The 17,164-nt window shown below is 41.8% G+C and overlaps 1 protein-coding gene across 1 annotated transcript in view; it reads right to left on the bottom strand.

The window, feature by feature from the left end:
- Positions 1-16,927, bottom strand: part of LOC120029776 (glutamate receptor ionotropic, delta-1-like) — a 453,526-nt gene extending 436,599 nt beyond the window's left edge. Inside the window, exons 1-2 of the mRNA XM_038975046.1 lie at positions 16,846-16,927; positions 10,110-10,265 (exon numbers count right to left, since the gene is read on the bottom strand). Of these exons, the coding sequence (XP_038830974.1) occupies positions 10,110-10,265; positions 16,846-16,927 (238 nt within the window). The remainder of the gene's footprint in view (positions 1-10,109; positions 10,266-16,845) is intronic.
- Positions 16,928-17,164: the final 237 nt, after the last annotated feature.

A 17,164-nucleotide genomic window follows, 5' to 3' on the forward strand; every position in this document is an offset into this window, starting at 1 on the left:
CTCCAATTCGTGCAATATGTTACGAATTTGTTGTGCTAAGATCTCGGAGTACATCTTTAAGATCTCAACGCTCATCATTGATGAATTCAGGGCCTGGTGCAAAAGGCGGTTCCATGAAAAAGGCCCAACCAAGACTAAAGCCTACGAAGACTTGAGTATAAGCCTATTTACTGATTGGCTTCATTGACCTCAATAATGTCAATGGTGAGTTGATAATGTCCAAAGGTTATAGAAAAGCCGTAGGCCACATAAGCTGTGGGAAAGGTCAACTAGCAGAGGCCATACCATCAACCCTAGGGTGCGTTTGTAAATTCACTCTGGAGAGCAAGAGAGCGCTCAGAGTGTGCTCTGGGCGCTCGTAAATTCAGAGCGCTGTCAGATTGTTCATTCGAAAATTCAGAGCGTTTCAATCTCAAACCGTTCAGAGCGCACACTGGGTTGATCCGACTCACAACGGCAGTCAAGCACCCAAGCTAACTGCCTAAAGTTAGCTAGCTGGCTAGCGACTTCCAGACATAAACAAGAGAACACCTCACTCTGACCATTTTTCTCGCCCTAGCAGAGCTGGTTAGGCTGTTTTCATATTATCCAGAGCGTTGGTGACTGTTACTGTGCTGCTGGCAACAATTGAATTTACGTTTACTGACACCGGCCGTATTCAATGGGTGTTGAGCGTTCGTAAATTCATCAGTTATTCTGCACTTTAGCACACTCAGACAAAAGTGCTCTGAAATCAGAGTAGATAGCCAGAGGGAATTTACAAACGCACCCCTACTCCTCGGCCAGAGTGTCCAGTGTGCGCTCTGAATTTACAAACAGACAATCTGACAATGCTCTGATTTTACAAACGCCCAGAGTGCACTCTGAGAGCACACTGGCACTCCAGATTGATTTACGAATTCAATCTGGAGAATTGAAGAATCAGAAGAATACTCAGGGATGTCATCATGATTCATTTCATCCCCACCATCGGAGTCGTTTACATTCCTTAGGTCTTCTTGCCATTGTAAATGACGCACGCTCTCACTGTGTACCCCAAATAGGCCAGTGTAGATTGAGATTACGTAACATGTTGAGATTAGAATATATCAATACAATAGAATGGCCTGCCCTTTTCTTCATTCACAATTGGTGACATAATTATGCATTGTTCGCTTCCCCTCGCTCATCAACTCATCCATTCTCCCCCATCATACTTTAGCCTACTTCATTTATGTAATCTCTTATTATAGGCTTTGTGTGAAATTAGTTTTGGTATAGTTTAGGTTCCCGTGGAGGCTGCTGAGGGGGGACGGCCCATAATAATGGCCGGAATGGTACAAATTGAATGATTTCAAACACATCGAAACCATGTGTTTGATGTATTTGATTCCATTCCACTAATTCCGCTCCAGCCATAACCACGAGGCCGTTCTCCCCAATTAAGATGCCACCAAGCTCCTGTGTTAGGTTCATTTTCGAGGCAATTATCGGGGCAATTTTCAACTGGGCACGGCATCTTCAACTATTGAGAGAAGGAGGGGAGCAGACCCTACTGTCGAGAGGAGGGGCAACAGGGAAAACCATATAAAAATGACACGCCTTCCTAAAACTGACTATTACATCAATTCTGTTTGTGATATAAAGAATCTAACAACGACAGTGTGTATTATAGAGTTATTTGGGAAACGTCAAGGACGGAGTTGGGAAGGACTTTAAAAATGGTTTAAAATGTTTAAATTCATGAGCAGACTGCTTTAGTGGTTCTATTGTGAGTTTTATTGAACTGTAAAAATGTATTTGCTACCTTTTAAAGTGGCATGAACACAACCAGTCATGATGTTTTCATCTGATTGCAAAACAAATCACTTCAAAAAGTAGGTTACCTTTTCATGGTAGTCCAAAATAGCATCCAACCCACTGAAACAGCGGCCTTCTGTCTTACAATATGCAGCCTCGTGTTTCTGATGCGGTTTGGCAAAAAAGGGAATTTCATCCTATACTCCTTTATTCCAGACATCTTCAGATACATGGGCTACACATACTGAGACAGAGAGGCACTGTTTCGCTTGCTCGAATGCTTTATCTGACAATGACAGGTATTTCTGTCAGCGCGCGCGTCTCAGTCAAATGAATTATCAATATTTCAATATTTTCTTTGAACGGGCCAGGAGGTACGTTAGGGTGGGACAGGCCCCTTAATGGCCCACCCTTTAACGCAAGCCCTGGGCTTTTGGCTGTGCTGTAAGCTCTTAGACACCATATTCATACATATAAATGCAAGGCATAGAGTATATTTATGTCCCAGTATTAGGTGACAGGCTAATCTATGGTATGGCTTAAGATCTTAACAGTGCACCCACTTGATCAGTTACGAGCAATGAAGACAAAATATGGGTACTTTACACAGGCGCTTATACATGGGTAAGTGGGATTTTTTTTAAATGTAACAGTGACTTTTGCCATTCTCCCTACCAGCTATGGTGGACATTAACATCTACAGCAGTTGATTTAAATACAATCGTCTGATTAGCATGCCACTAGTCTCTAGTGGTTAAAACGACCCAGCGAGAGCTGCCGTAATATATATATATTACACTACCTGATTCATCAATCATCCCTCATTGCTTCCATCTGACAGTTACCACTGCTTCCCTATTCCCTTTCATTGCTGGTGGTAGGATAGTAGTTATGTTCCACAGCCACTAGAAATATTGAATAAAACATGTTAAGGGTCTTGTTTTAGATGCTGAATTAACGAGGGTCGTTTTGGAGGGCTTAATTACGGAATCTGTGAGAATAAGGCAGGACAGTAAAAAAGGCTGCTCTGACTCCACTTTTCCAATTACAGCAGGCTACCACTCCACTACCAAATCATAGATTTATGGAATTCCGGCCTTGCTAGATTAATAACAAATAACTCTGGTAAATAACTACAGCAGAAATATTTTTTTTTTTTGGGGGGGGGGGATTTATAGGCGCTACTATTGAGTGGTGGTAATGTATCTCTGTTAAATTGATATGGATATATTGCGAGGATATTTGTGCTCGCAGGAAGGAAAAAATAATAACACCGCAAATTCTACCCTGAAGAATCAGATCAACTACCTTAAGTGCTGAGATACTTTCCCAACATGGAATATTCTGTACCCATGTAACATAGGCACCCTGGCAAGAGTGAGCTCCAGTATCCTCTACAGTCACCTTGACATTTCCACTCTCTGCTCTACTCAGTGGCTAAGAGTAGAGCAGAGCGGCTAGGGTGCCTTTGTGAAGTGCACTCAATAAGAGGCATTTCCCCTCTCGGAAAGTGGTGGCCCATGGCCAGGTCCACAGCCTCCCCTGGCTCCTAAATCAATGTTGCTCCCCCGACTCCAGTTTCCCTGACTACAGGCCGACCTTAACCCTTCTGTGCTTCAAGAACCATCTCCTCCCACGGTCCCTCCGCGGTCATGGGCATCACTCAGAACAGACACCCAGGGACGGCGCAGAGCTGTGTGGTCGCCAGTATGACAGCTCCACACACCAAAGAGCTCAGCCTCCACCACTACTAGCTACAAGGAGCTGAAAGGAAGGAAAAAAAACTCAAGATAAATTGTCTCAGTTCCATTTTCTAATTTTAGAGTATTTTTGGGAAGCCACCCTCTTCCCCGCTTAATACACTTGACCCTCCTCGCATGAGAAGTGGCAAGTTACTCCTACAAGTCTGACTCAACTCCTTAACAGGAAGTGCAATAGCACTGAATGGCAAATATCAGGTCATCTCTGCTGTACTAAAACATGAGAGATTGCCAACGGTTGACAGCATGTGCTATATAATGGCGTAGTCGGCAGGATCCAATAGACATGCAGTCAGTGGGTGCCTATCGTGTAAGCAGATCAGTACAGAGAAAGAGAGACTGAGGGAGCGAGTCAGAGAGACGAGTTAAGCGAATAAACAAAGCGTGCCGCTGGCAGGCACATCGTGGGACAGGGGATGGTCATTTGTCCGCGTAGTGGGAGCCATTCCTCACGCCGGAGCTCCCCCTCATTTGATTCCCAGGTATCCTGAAGTTGCCTTTTTCTTAAGCAACACAGAAACACTCACACAACCATCCTCAAATAGCAGGCCCCCACTACTCTGAGCCTGAGCTGCTTGCCAGGCAGCCAGAATCAATTTTAAATCAGTGTTTGCATCAGATGCCCGGGATATGAGTCCGGAAAAGTCCGCAAATTAATTATCCAGGACGGATTCGTTTTAAAGCGCGGCACACAGCTAATGGGTAATGCTGCAGAGACAACCACGGCTGTATATCTTGTGGAGATAGAACTGGGCTTGCACTTGTGGATGTTTATCCACACTCCAGCTATGCATCTTCTTTCTAAATTGCACCAGTCTGGGAGAATAAGTCAGGACGGCAACATGATTAATTCTGCCCAATTGTTTCCTCTGTCATAAAATGGTGTCTTTCAGGCCAGCACTGACTGATGCAGGCTCAGGGTTGGAGCTGGCTGCCAGCTGGGTATGAGTGATTCTCAGAGCTCTCTGTAGAATCACCACAGAAGAGAGAGCGAGGGAGAGGGAGGGAGGAGGAGAGAAGGAGATCGATCTCATCACTTTGGGATCCTGGTGTCACACCATCTCTGGTCCTATTTGAGAAGTTGCACAGGGGTGACTGCACATCGAAGGTGTGAGTCTCTCTACCTTCACATGGAACATAAGAGTAGGCTTGAGTCTTCTGTGCTCTAGTCTTATCATTCTTATCCATTGTATTGTACTTATCCATTGTACTCCAGCAGACTGTCACCACCAGGAAACAGGGGAATGTTCTTAATAAACACTCATCTCATCTGCATGGCCACTAAAAAGGTCATATCAATTAAACGCTTTTCACCGTCAGCACAATGGTGCACTTAAAGCCTGGAGAGTTTCTGTTTAGTTTTCTAGTGAGATCAATATTGATGCGGTAATCATGGAATTCAACCAGAGAATGTTGCTCCTCTGCCAATGAGGAGAGAAAAAGCGTTGATTTGTTTTAGACGGGGATTGTCTGTGTAAAGAAAGGATAGTGGAAATTTCTCTACGAAATAAAACAATCATTCATTCAGCAGAGGATGCCAGGGTAAAATGATTGTTTTTACACTAATGCAGTGGTAACGGAGCTGCCGGTCATAATAAAGAACGGTAATTAGCCTAATTTGCTTGACTTTTAAAAAAGCCATTTAAGAATTTGTACAGTGAGAAGAAAAAGTTCAAATCAAAAAGTCGAATCAAATTGGTCACATACACGTATTTAGCAGATGTTATTGCGGGTGTAGCGAAATGCTTGTCTTTCTAGCTCCAACAGTGCAATAGTATCAAAAAGTGCAGTAGTATCTAAAAAGATCTAGGTATCTTCACAACTGTACACACAACTCTAAAAGTAGAAGAATGGAATTCAGAAATATATAAATATTAGATCGAGCAATGTCATATTTACATATTTCTTAATTCCATTGTTTTACTTTTAGAGTTGTGTGTATTGTTGTAAATCGTTTTGAGATACTCCTGCACTGTTAGCAAATATCCAATAATGACCCTTCAGCCTCGGAGTCAATAAAGAAATCCTACCATTATAAAAACAATTCTTTGAGTGAAGATGCTGAGTGTGAGGTTCCAATTCCAATAATTTTTTCTGAAGCATTTTATAGCTAATAAAATGACAGAAACTTTCAGACATTAGGTAATTTGACAGAAACTTTCAGACATTAGGTAATTTGACAGAAACTTTCAGACATTAGGTAATTTGACAGAAACTTTCAGACATTAGGTAATTTGACAGAAACTTTCAGACATTGTTCTTGATGTTTGAGAACAATAGTTTTATACAGAATCAAATCAAAGGCTTACTGTAAAATAATTGCTTGTTCCAAGGATGAAAAACGACTCCCTAAATGCACGATCTCCATTATTAATGAACTCCCACTGTCATAAGAAACACTAATGCTTTGTCTTGTATGCGATGCGTTTTCAAACAAGCTAAATCAACTTTACTACAATGAGCAAATGTGTGTGTGTGTGTGTGTGTGTGTGTGTGTGTGTGTGTGTGTGTGTGTGTGTGTGTGTGTGTGTGTGTGTGTGTGTGTGTGTGTGTGTGTGTGTGTGTGTGTGTGTGTGTGTGTGTGTGTGTGTGTGTGTGTCACGTTTATTTGCTCTCTTATGAAATGCCTTCGTTGGTGTTGTGAGTTATTCTATATTCGTGAGCAACCGAAGCAAGAGACCTATGGTTTTGCATGCTTTCCTTGTCCTCAAGCAACACAATATGGACATCCATCTTTGAAGATGAAGGCAAATTTGCACATTCAGAATGAAACACTGCCCAACACTTACCATCAACAACACAGGCCTATATGTGCCTCCAGTATCTTCACTTGGTATTGGTTATTCACTCCTACAAGATTCCACCAATCATGTTACTGGACATAAAAACACAAATACTGTATGTGCCTCCAGTATTTTCACTTGCATTGTTTCTATACCCCTACAAGATTCTACCAAATCATGTCACTCTCAAATGTAAAATGACACAAAGCAACGGTGTTCTGTTCTAAGTCAGCCAGAGATCTCTCTCTCCTCCCTCCCCACAGGAAGAGCATCATATCAGCAGCCGCACGGCCCCCTGGGAGTCTATCGGTTCTATTGGTCACTGAGAGAGGAGCGGGCGCTGAGCGCAGGGCTTACTTGACAGCAGGACACGTCACAAGGTGTGAATCCCTCCCTTACCCATAATCCTCCACACCCCGAGCTGTCAGCGGTGGTCTCAGAGGGCTGACTATCTGGCGTGGAGGAAAAGGTCAGCGACGAGTGGGAAGTCATCGAGCCACTCCCTGGCTGTGCCGTATTGATCTCCTCTGCCCCTCAATGTCATTAATTGAAAAAGCCCAGGGACTCAACTGTGACCAGTTACCGAGCAGCCTCTAATGGTATTAGATGCCATTGTTTGTGTACTTGTGTGCAAAGGCCACATATACTTACATGCAGTTAACATAGATTTTGCTGAAAGAGATTTATGCAAATAATGAGCAGCACGCCCTTGGCTGCTATTGACCTCCTCCGGAAGGTCGTGGAAGGCAAACTGACTTGGTGAGTTTCCGTTTCAATTCAACATCAACAGCTTCTAAAGTACTGTATGTAACATCTACGGATCCCTGGCAAGTAATGACGACATGGTTTACGAGCAATTGACCAATTGAACTGTGCCGCTTACCCCTTCAAATTAGTACATTGCAAATAAAAAATGACTGGTCATTGGTCAGAAGAATCCGATCAGATTGTGATGGTGTTTTTGCTGTGGGCTGAAAACACCATCCCACCTGAACAGGCTGACGTTTTGTTTTTTAAGCTCTTACACTAAAAGGGCATCATCATAATTTTCACAATTTCAGAGTGTTATTTCTCAGTGTGGAAATATCATTAAAAAAATACAAATTAAGTTTTTGACTGCACTGCCCCTTTAAGCAGCAGTTGTGCTTTTTCAATCCAGAAAAAAAGGTACAGGCCGATTCCGGCGTATGGATGTTACATTTGTACGCAAAATCAAAACTTTAATGTCTCACAGAACGGACAAAATAAATAAATGAAACGTTTGATGTGTGTGTCTTGGGGGGAGTGTATACCAAAAAGAGCGGACTTCTAAATAGTGGCATGTTGGACAAATAAAGCAAATCAGAGGTTGTATGGATGTTACACGAAATGGACCAACTTTTTGGGGTGACTGAACTCATTAGCAAAGTCTGTGAGTTTGTAAGTGGTCAAAGGTCAAAGGTCAAACATGGACAGACCATTTCGAAGAAAAGGCTTGGCTGAACACAAAAAAAAACAATTTTGAAAAGACTGTCATTAACATTATTACTTTAGAGAGGAAAAACAACTGTTATATATTTTACACCCTTCGTTATGTTACAGTCTGAAACAGAGGCTAATTTCTTGATCAACATCTACCATCATCACCAATACAACTCACTATGAAACAAGCAAATTAGGCTACCTGTTTTGAAGGCAACATGTCTTTAAAGGCTGCCTCACACTGGATAGCAATGATGTGTGGAAAATGGAGTCGAGTCCTGCTCGACTCAATACTTCCACCTAGCTTTCTATCCACAGAAGATACTGCTGCTCAACTATTTTGGGGAGCCTTAAGCCTTGTTCACTCTAATCAAATTTTTGGGCATATTCGATTTTAATAATTAGTCTGAACAGCCAAAAACCACGTTGAATCTGATATTTTAAGCTACTTTCAAACCACCGTTGTAAGTGGTTAGAAATCAGATACAAATCTGATTCCTGGCCATGCGACTTGTGTCTGAATAGTCAACTATGATTTATTTGCTTTCAAGTAGGTTTTAGACTGTTATTTGGCATATCTTGCTGCTTGCTAGCTACTCTGTTGACAGTTTGACAAGAACATGTGGTGCTAACTAGCTTGTTAATCGTTTACAAACAAATTAATGGCCAGTGGTGTAGTGCTATCTTTTTAGGTGAGGGAGCGCTAACAAAATATGTAAGTTACATCATAATTTCCTCAATCAAAGTTTGTACCTACAGGTGTAGCCAATTGAATAGCCTATCATATAGATTATGCATAAAATAAATCCGGCAATTGCAACGTCTGCCTATTCAGCAGGGTTTTTTAAAATTACTGTTTCGTGACTGTGCTAAGCTTAGTTACAACATGATTCCATATGTGTTATTTCATAGTTTTGATGTCTTCAATATTATTCTACAATGTAGACCATCCTAAAATCTACAAAACATTAGGAACACCTTCCTCAATTCATCGGGGCATGGACTCTATAAGGTGTCAAAAGCGTTCCACAGGAATACTGGCCCATGTTGACTCCAATGCTTCCCACAGTTGTTTCAAGTTGGCTGGATGTCCTTTGGGTGGTGGACCATTCATAATACACATGGGAAACTGTTGAGCATAAAAGCCAACATAGCCAACATAACATGCAAAACCTCCATGACATAGACTGACCATGTGAATCCAGTTGAACACTATGATCCATTACTGATTCACTTGTTAAATCCACTTCAATCAGTGTAGATGAAGGGGAGGAGACAAGTTAAATAAGGATGTTTAAGCCTTGAGACACGGATTGTGTATGTACGCCATCCAGAGGGCGAACGGGCAAGACAAAATATTTAAGTGACTTTGAAAGGGGTATGGTAGTATGTGCCAGTTGCACTGGTTTGAATGTATCAAGAACTGCAACGCTGCTGGGTTTTTCACTCAACAATTTCCCGTGTGTATATAGAACGGTCCACCACCCGAAGGACATCCAGCCAACTTGACAGAACTGTGGGAAGCATTGGAGTCAACATGGGCCAGCATCCCTGTGGAAAGCTTTCGACACCTCGTAGAGTCCCATGCCCCAAAGAATTGAGGCTGTTCTGAGGGCAAAGGGGGTGCAACTCAATATTAGGAAGGTGTTCCTAATGTTTTGTACACGCAGTGTACATATTTATTTGGTTTGTCATTCTATAAATGTTTATGGAATTGTTGTGGTAATTAAAATATGACTTATTTAGAATTTATCGGAATTAAATCGTTTTGCCAACACCGTGTAGCACTACACCCCTGGCTGTGTCGAGCCAAAAATGACTTGTTTTGAAAGTTGGGTCATCTTATCCTTTGAGGTTTTAGAAGTGTTTGTACACCATGATTATGAACATTCAAAGCAGCTTGGAAACTCCCATGTCAGGCATTGTTGTCACCTGAGCTTGCTACATAACTTCTGAGCGCCAGGCAGCACAAGAACCACCACCAATCAGCCTACACCACTGCACACACACCCGTTGTTACTATGACAACTAGCATAGCCACGTCAGCAAATGACTGCTTTCTGAACACACACAAATCTGACTTGGTCACTTGTAACTTGCTATTTGGACAGTCAGTATTCCAAAACGGGCCTGCAGTGTAATCAAGGCTTAAGAGCTTCAAAGAGGAACAGGTGATTCACTTCAAATTATCCTCTTCTCCTCTTAAAAAAACAACTAGCCTACAAACTGCACTTGAGGTATAGTAATGCTACTAAGTAGCCTACTAACCAAATATGGCGAAAGGTGAAAAAAATGCATTTAAAAATAATTCAATGGCATCACTTACCTTCCTGGACTGCCTGGAAAGGGTTGTTTGCCTCGACAAGTTTTATGGAGTGTGTGATTTTCTCGCTCTGCAAAATGTCGTCGTTGAGACTGAGGTCTGAGATCGCCAGCTGGAAAACCTCGTCATCCCTCACTGCGTTCTCCTCGAATATGGCACCTGTTGAAAAGAAGCAATTGTCAACATTGCAATATGTGTGGAGATGCATTGCAAAAACTAGGACTGTATTGATTATGCCAAATCTGTTGCAAAACGTTTCGTACATTTTTTTTTTTAAACAGAACAAAACGGGGAGGGACCTTCTTCTTTAAATTTGTATTGGCGGATCGCAACCAACTGAAAGGTGAATACAGCACCACCTACTCTACTGGATTGTGAGGCAGGTCACGGCTTCCCTATTCATCAATTTCTCTTATCCAGCCCTGTGTTTCCGCCTACTGTTCTGGAGTGTGAATTCATTATACTTTGTGACACAAAAAGGGAAGGAAAAAAGAACGGGGAAATAGGAAGAAAAATTACCCTTCCAACTAACCCTACACCCATTAAAAACCTCACCATTATTCCACCTCTTGGCCCGATCTGATCATACACCAGGCTGGCAGCCTGGGAGGACGGGACACTATCGTTCAACACGACTTGTAACTCTTCTGCAGTAAAATCTCGTACACCCAAGTACTTCTCTGCAGCTGCCACCACAACATCTATTTCTGTGATTTACGTTCAATTTATGCGGTACAGTTGATAACCATGAATATGAACGCTAAGAAACCAACCTTACTGAAGCACCTATCACTCTCTATTGGCCTCGGCTTACACACAAGGAATCTCTTAACATCCCTCGCCATGGACTCATCTTCCTCTACTATTCACTTCACTGCCTCAGCATACAAAACCTTCAGTACCACTCAGATCCTGGCAACCTCAACCTGCCTTTCTCTCACCGGACACTTCTGATCTCCAGCACAATGGGTACCCTTACAGTTAACACACAACTTTTCCCACCGATACTACACATTCATTTGTCTCATGCCATCCTGCACACTTCTCACATCTAAGAATCTCCCTCCTACACACTGCTGCAACATGACCATAAACTTGGCACTTGGGTTCGGGACAAAAGCTCTCACTGGATAACTGACACATCCTAACTTGACTTTGTAGGGTAAAGACTGCATTAAACTCAGCAGGACAGACAGTGTCTTCGCTGTTTCACCATGCTCTCCACCAGGTCTGCGTCGCATTAAACAGCGAGCGTCACAGACACCGGGAATCTTCCATTTCAGTTGATCCTCCTCACCACTTATGGATATCCCCCTTTTTTTCCCCCGCCTAAATAACATACCCAAATCTAACTGCCTGTAGCTCAGGCCCTGAAGCAAAGATATGCATATTCTTAGAACCATTTGGAAGGAAACACTTTGAAGTTTGTGGAAATGTGAATTGAATGTAGGAGAATATAACACAAAAGATCTGGTAGAATTAAATACAAAGAAAAAAACAACCAGTCTTTTTCTACCACCATCTTTGAAATGCAACAGAAAGGTCATAGTTCTAGCCATCACTCTGGTTGTGATGGCAGCAGTGTATGTGCAAAGTTTCATATGGATAACTTGAAGTATGAATGAAGTTCACAGGTACATTTGGGCAAATCGTGAGGAGACATTCACATTCATATTGCATTTTTCTGCCAGAATATGGTCAAATCTGTATACTTGCCTTTGATTTAGCTTTCCCAATATTAGTCGCCATATTATAAGTTCAACAATTCGTTAACAACCAGTTTTCATAACTTCATAACTCTGAATATCCTTATAATTTTGGACCAAAATGAAAAGGCATGCTGTCGTACAAGGTTAGTAGCTACATTGTACGACATATACATGGTTTCCAGCTCATTAGCTATCTAGCTAGCTTTGTTTGACCCCGATTGGTGCTTATTTGACAAAGATACAGTCGTTCAAGTGATGGCCGCAAGCGTCATCGGCGTGCCATCAAGGCTTCGCTCTCTGACCAAATATGGTGTCCTATAGGATATACTACACCCCTAATGAAATAGTGAAGTCTTGTTACCTTCTAGGATCTCTGAGGAATAGATATGAATGTGATTTGACTCGTTGAAACAACATTTACAGTGAGATTTTCACAGATTCCTTTCTTTGCAAATTGAACAAGTGGAAATACAAAATCGGTCATGCATGCTATATGGACCTTTTTAGGATATGAAAAAGGATTTTATCGAACAAAACGACACTTCATGTTATCTCTGGGACCCTTTGGATGATAAATCAGAGCAAGATTTCAGAATGTAAGTACACATTTCACCTTCAGAGGTGAATTTATCAAACCTACCGCGAAGAAAAAAGTGTTTTGTTGTTAGGAGGTCTCCTCAAACAATAGCATGGCATTTTTTTTTGCAGTAATAGCTACTGTAAATTGGACAGTGCAGTTATATTAACAATAATTTAAGCTTTCAGTCGATATAAGACACTTATATGTACCGACATTTGTTGTTTCTCTAAAATCGGTGATCTTGACATAACGCGCTGCATGATTTACAACTGTCCTGTTGACGGGACGCCGATCCTAATTAACGCCTCCCCAGTTATCACTCCTTTCAACTGTGTCCAGCTCCGGAGAGCACAGCAAGTCACAGTTCTTGTCCCTAGAAGTGTGGTGGACGGAAGAAATGCAAAAAAATCATTACGATTCCACTTCGAGCTACTTTCACCGACTCAACAGTCCCCAACGTCTTCTCCACCCAACCTGACACCACATATGGATCAGTCAGAAGGCACAGATCTATCCTCACTCCAGAATCATCTTTGTCATCATTGGGACAAGGCTCATACTCGGCAGTCTTCACCGCACCTGCTGCTACAGGTAATTCATCCTCACTCTTGTCATGTTACATTTCTGAGCTACCAGAGTATGTTTTTTTAATTTTTGTACATGATGCCAATCTTCCTCGCCACACCACTTCCCTCTACACTCAGCTCCATTACTTCTTCCTCGTTTTCCAAAAATGTCCACATCTCTACGCTCTTTCTGCTCCTTCATCCGCTGTAGTAGCAAACTGTTCTTGGTTCTTGTATCTTGAATTTGCCACCATGTCGCGTCAACTAAAAAAGCTCTACCAGCCGCCAGTACTCCCCTTCCCAGGGAGGGACTTACCTGAAAGTATCCAATAGAAACTCTCGTTTTCGTTGCAAAACAGGACAGGATGTTCTACAACTGTTTGGACAAATGATTACACCCGAGACCAACACAGGCAGTTGCATTTCAGTTTCAGAGAAATCTCATTCACCTGACACTTCCACGTATGTGCAATTACCCTGGGTAAGAGGTTAGTTTCAGAGGAACTATTACAAAAATAGGCCCTAATGTTTAGTATACAATTTGTCAATAAATGGATGACATGACATTATTTTCTCTGAAGATGTAGGTTTTCACTGATCCTTATTAGCATTATAAGGAAAGGTTAGCTGATTTACAGTGAGTGGGTGGATGCCAGATCAAGACTTTTCACTTTCCCTGCCTGTCATTCTGGCACATGGTGGTTGGTTACACACAATATATATATTTTTCCCCCTGCACATTCATTTCAGCACCATGGAGAGCAAGAAGGTTGAAGGGCCTATATAGACTCTCTCAGCTCCAGCTACTGGGCCCAGTTTATCAAAAGTTATCTGATCGGATTTCGGCAATCGGATAGGATAAAATGCATAAAATAGAACGAATAGAACATGGCATCATTGACTTTAATGGGGACGCCCATTCTATTCATTCTATTCTACACATTTAATCCTATTCGACTGCCAAAATCCGATCAGATAACTTTTGAAAAACTGGGCCCTGATTGAAGATGTGCTTTAAGCACATATCTAGGACCAGATTATCCGAACCCTATCCATTATTTACCATTGGGAGATGGGGGGGGGGGGGGGGGGGGGGGCTTCTTGTTCATGTATCTGTGGTTAGGGGCAACTTCTACCCACTCCTCAGCTTCAATTACACTGTAAAAAAAAATCCTGTTGTTTTGATGGTAACTTACTGGCGGTGTAAGTTACTGTAAAAAAGGTACAATATGTTACGGTAACATACTGTAGGCCTCCCTTTTCTAACAGTAGCTTACAGGTAACTGGCTGCCAATAGCCAGTTACCTTACCTTTACAGTTTACTGTAGATATGGGCCGGGCTTCACAAGAGCTCTGGATAAGAGCGTCTGCTAAATGACTAACATGTAAATGTGAAATATGCTCGCTTACTTTATGGTAGAACTGCCTAGACTTTAAAATCCATGAAAGTTTCCTGGAGTTGTTTGTTGATAGGCTACATTATCAGTCATCTGAAGTAAATTATTGTAAACAGCGTTCAGATTGGATAAAGTAGCCTAGATTTGTGTCGGATGTGTCGTATTTTGCAGGTGGTCAAGCGAAAAGCCTTCCTTGATGTATAACTGGTGTGTTCATCTTATTTAGCATGGGATCAGAATAGCGCATCTGCCCTCTCTATTTGTCGGTGAGAATAGATTAGATTTCTGTGTTTCATTGCCTTTCATTGCAGGGCTGGATAACCAGCGCCTCTGTATCGCCCCATCACACCGTAAATAATTCCACGTCAGGTGTCCAACTCATTGGACATACCTATTTCTCCTTTGCATAAGGAACAGCTTCAGCTTTTGGCCAGAAGGATAACTTGAAGATGAGAGGAAAGGAGAGGAGGGTGAAAATATATAGCAATAAGGTAGAGGTAAACGTAATATTCTCTAGGCTATTGGTCCCACTTTACGCACAATCACACAAATAGTAATTTTGTGTTTCAACTCCTGATATCAAAAACCCGTTTGATATCAGGAGTTGGACCATACCCATTAGGCCTAACATTCAGATATTGAACATCTAATATATTCACACCTAGGAGGAACTAAGCAAAACAAATGCCACAGAAACGGCAAACCAGCGATTTGACGAGACAGATCCTCGCGAAAGGGTTTAGACCGGAATGGAACTCTGCCACATTCAAAAGTGGGCCGTCTTTTGGTTTCCAAGTCAGACCATCGTTGATTTGAGGTCTCTCCAGAGTGTTTGTGCATGCAGCAGCAGACTGGCTATGAGCAACGAATATTTGAACCGCATGCGTCAAGCAAGCCTTAAAATGAGAATCCATTGTATTCGAACGTAATGGTGCACCACTCTTCCACCTCACTCATTAAGACAATTTCATATGAAGTTAATCAGAAAGATAATTGATTGTTTAAAACGTGTTTGGTATATAGCCTACGCAGCACACTCAAAGGTAAAGCTTGATAATGGCTTTGCACTCCAAGCCTTTTCTATCAGGATCCCGACACAATCCCATTGGATTCCGAGAGAACAACATTTTCCAAAACACATCAAAACCTTAACGGCCATAAAATTAACGTTTTAAAAACATTAGAATAACCAAATCCAGATAAAAGCCCGGGTTTCGACATTGATGATGATGGGGGTGACAAAAGTGCAACGTAACCAACAAGTACTAATGGCTACATCAGAATGATTCTTACTTGCGTTACACCTGGTTTGTTAGTTATGTTTAACATCATGGTAAGGCCGACAAAGTGCAAATGCCATCGATGATAATGCATCCAATAGCCTTTACATGTTTTAATTATAAACCCCCGCAACAGCCTAAATGCCTTAAACTACTGTCTCAAATGTAAGATACTTCAGCTGTTATCGTGCTGGATGGCTTTGTTTCAACATATTAACTGTTGATCACTGCAGCACTATTGGATACTTAACATGCAAAGGTGTCGATGTAAAATTAAACAAAAATTTATTGTTTTTCTGCTACGGTCTGTGTGTGTGTGTTTGTACGTGCATGCTTGCTTGCATACATGCGTGTTTGCATTAGTTGTCTTTGATCAAACAAATGGCATTAAACATATGCCAGTGACATTATTTAGAAATACAATATTCTAGTTATTCGTATTGACCCCTTCCATCTCCCCCGCCGCGAACATAAGTTGTTTTAGCAAAATGTAAATGAATGTCAGATAAAATACATTTGACAAATCTGACATATTACACACCCAAATTCACCAAACAGAGTACACTGGCATCTATTCTAATGTTGGATTCGGACATAAGGGTTTAGTATTTGTCCCTTTGTCATTTATTTCCTTCACGGGCGTTTAACATTTCGCTCACGTTCAATTCAAAGTTCATGCTTATAGATGGGGAGGGGGAGGAGGGGATGGGCAATCCTCTAAAAACACACGTTGGTTTAGTTCGTATGATCTAAGCAAATTAGTTTTTATCTTGCTTTGGTTTTGTGGTGTGATTTACAATATATTTACAATATTGTCTATTCTCGTGATTTCGGAAAAGACACATTGGCGGTTGCACTTTTCCAGAGACTTTCAGTCAAGCATTTGCAAAGCCATTCATAAGATATTGTATAATAGGCAACGCAAATTGCAATTTAATCTGACCATGGCCTCATGGTTTAGAATTCAAATTATGCTGTACAATTGCCACAGCTCCAGGGATGGGGCAACGCTATTCACCAGAACTACATATCATTATTGTTTATAAGGTATTTCGTTGTAACTCGCTCTTCATACTAACACATTCGTCCTTATGCCTTCCTAAATGTATATTAAACAACAAAAGAGCACTGTTTTATTCTAAGCACCGAGGGGGTTTATATCACACCTCCGCGTTTGCACCCCGTGTCCCCTGCACAAGCTCCTTACCGATGTGAATGATAGAGTCCGCGCTCGCCACTGAATTGCATTGCAACATCCATAAGGAAAGGCATATGATCAGCAATTCCATCTCCGGTTTTGGCGAAAGCAGCTCATCCACCGTCCCTCGTATGTCGGACAAATCCAAATAAGCAACAGTGCATGAACCAGTTGTTCAGACTGTGAATAAAAGCCGAAAACAAAACTATAAGGAAGGAGGAAAAATGTCAAGGGGTTTCCTGGGGATAGAATAAGTAAGTGCAAGGGAGGTGGAGGTTGGGCAGAAAAGGCAGGGAAATACTCGGCTTTTCGGTAAGGAAGGCTGAGA

The sequence above is a fragment of the Salvelinus namaycush genome, chromosome 35 (genome assembly GCF_016432855.1).
Source record: "Salvelinus namaycush isolate Seneca chromosome 35, SaNama_1.0, whole genome shotgun sequence".
NCBI classification, from domain to species: domain Eukaryota; kingdom Metazoa; phylum Chordata; class Actinopteri; order Salmoniformes; family Salmonidae; genus Salvelinus; species Salvelinus namaycush.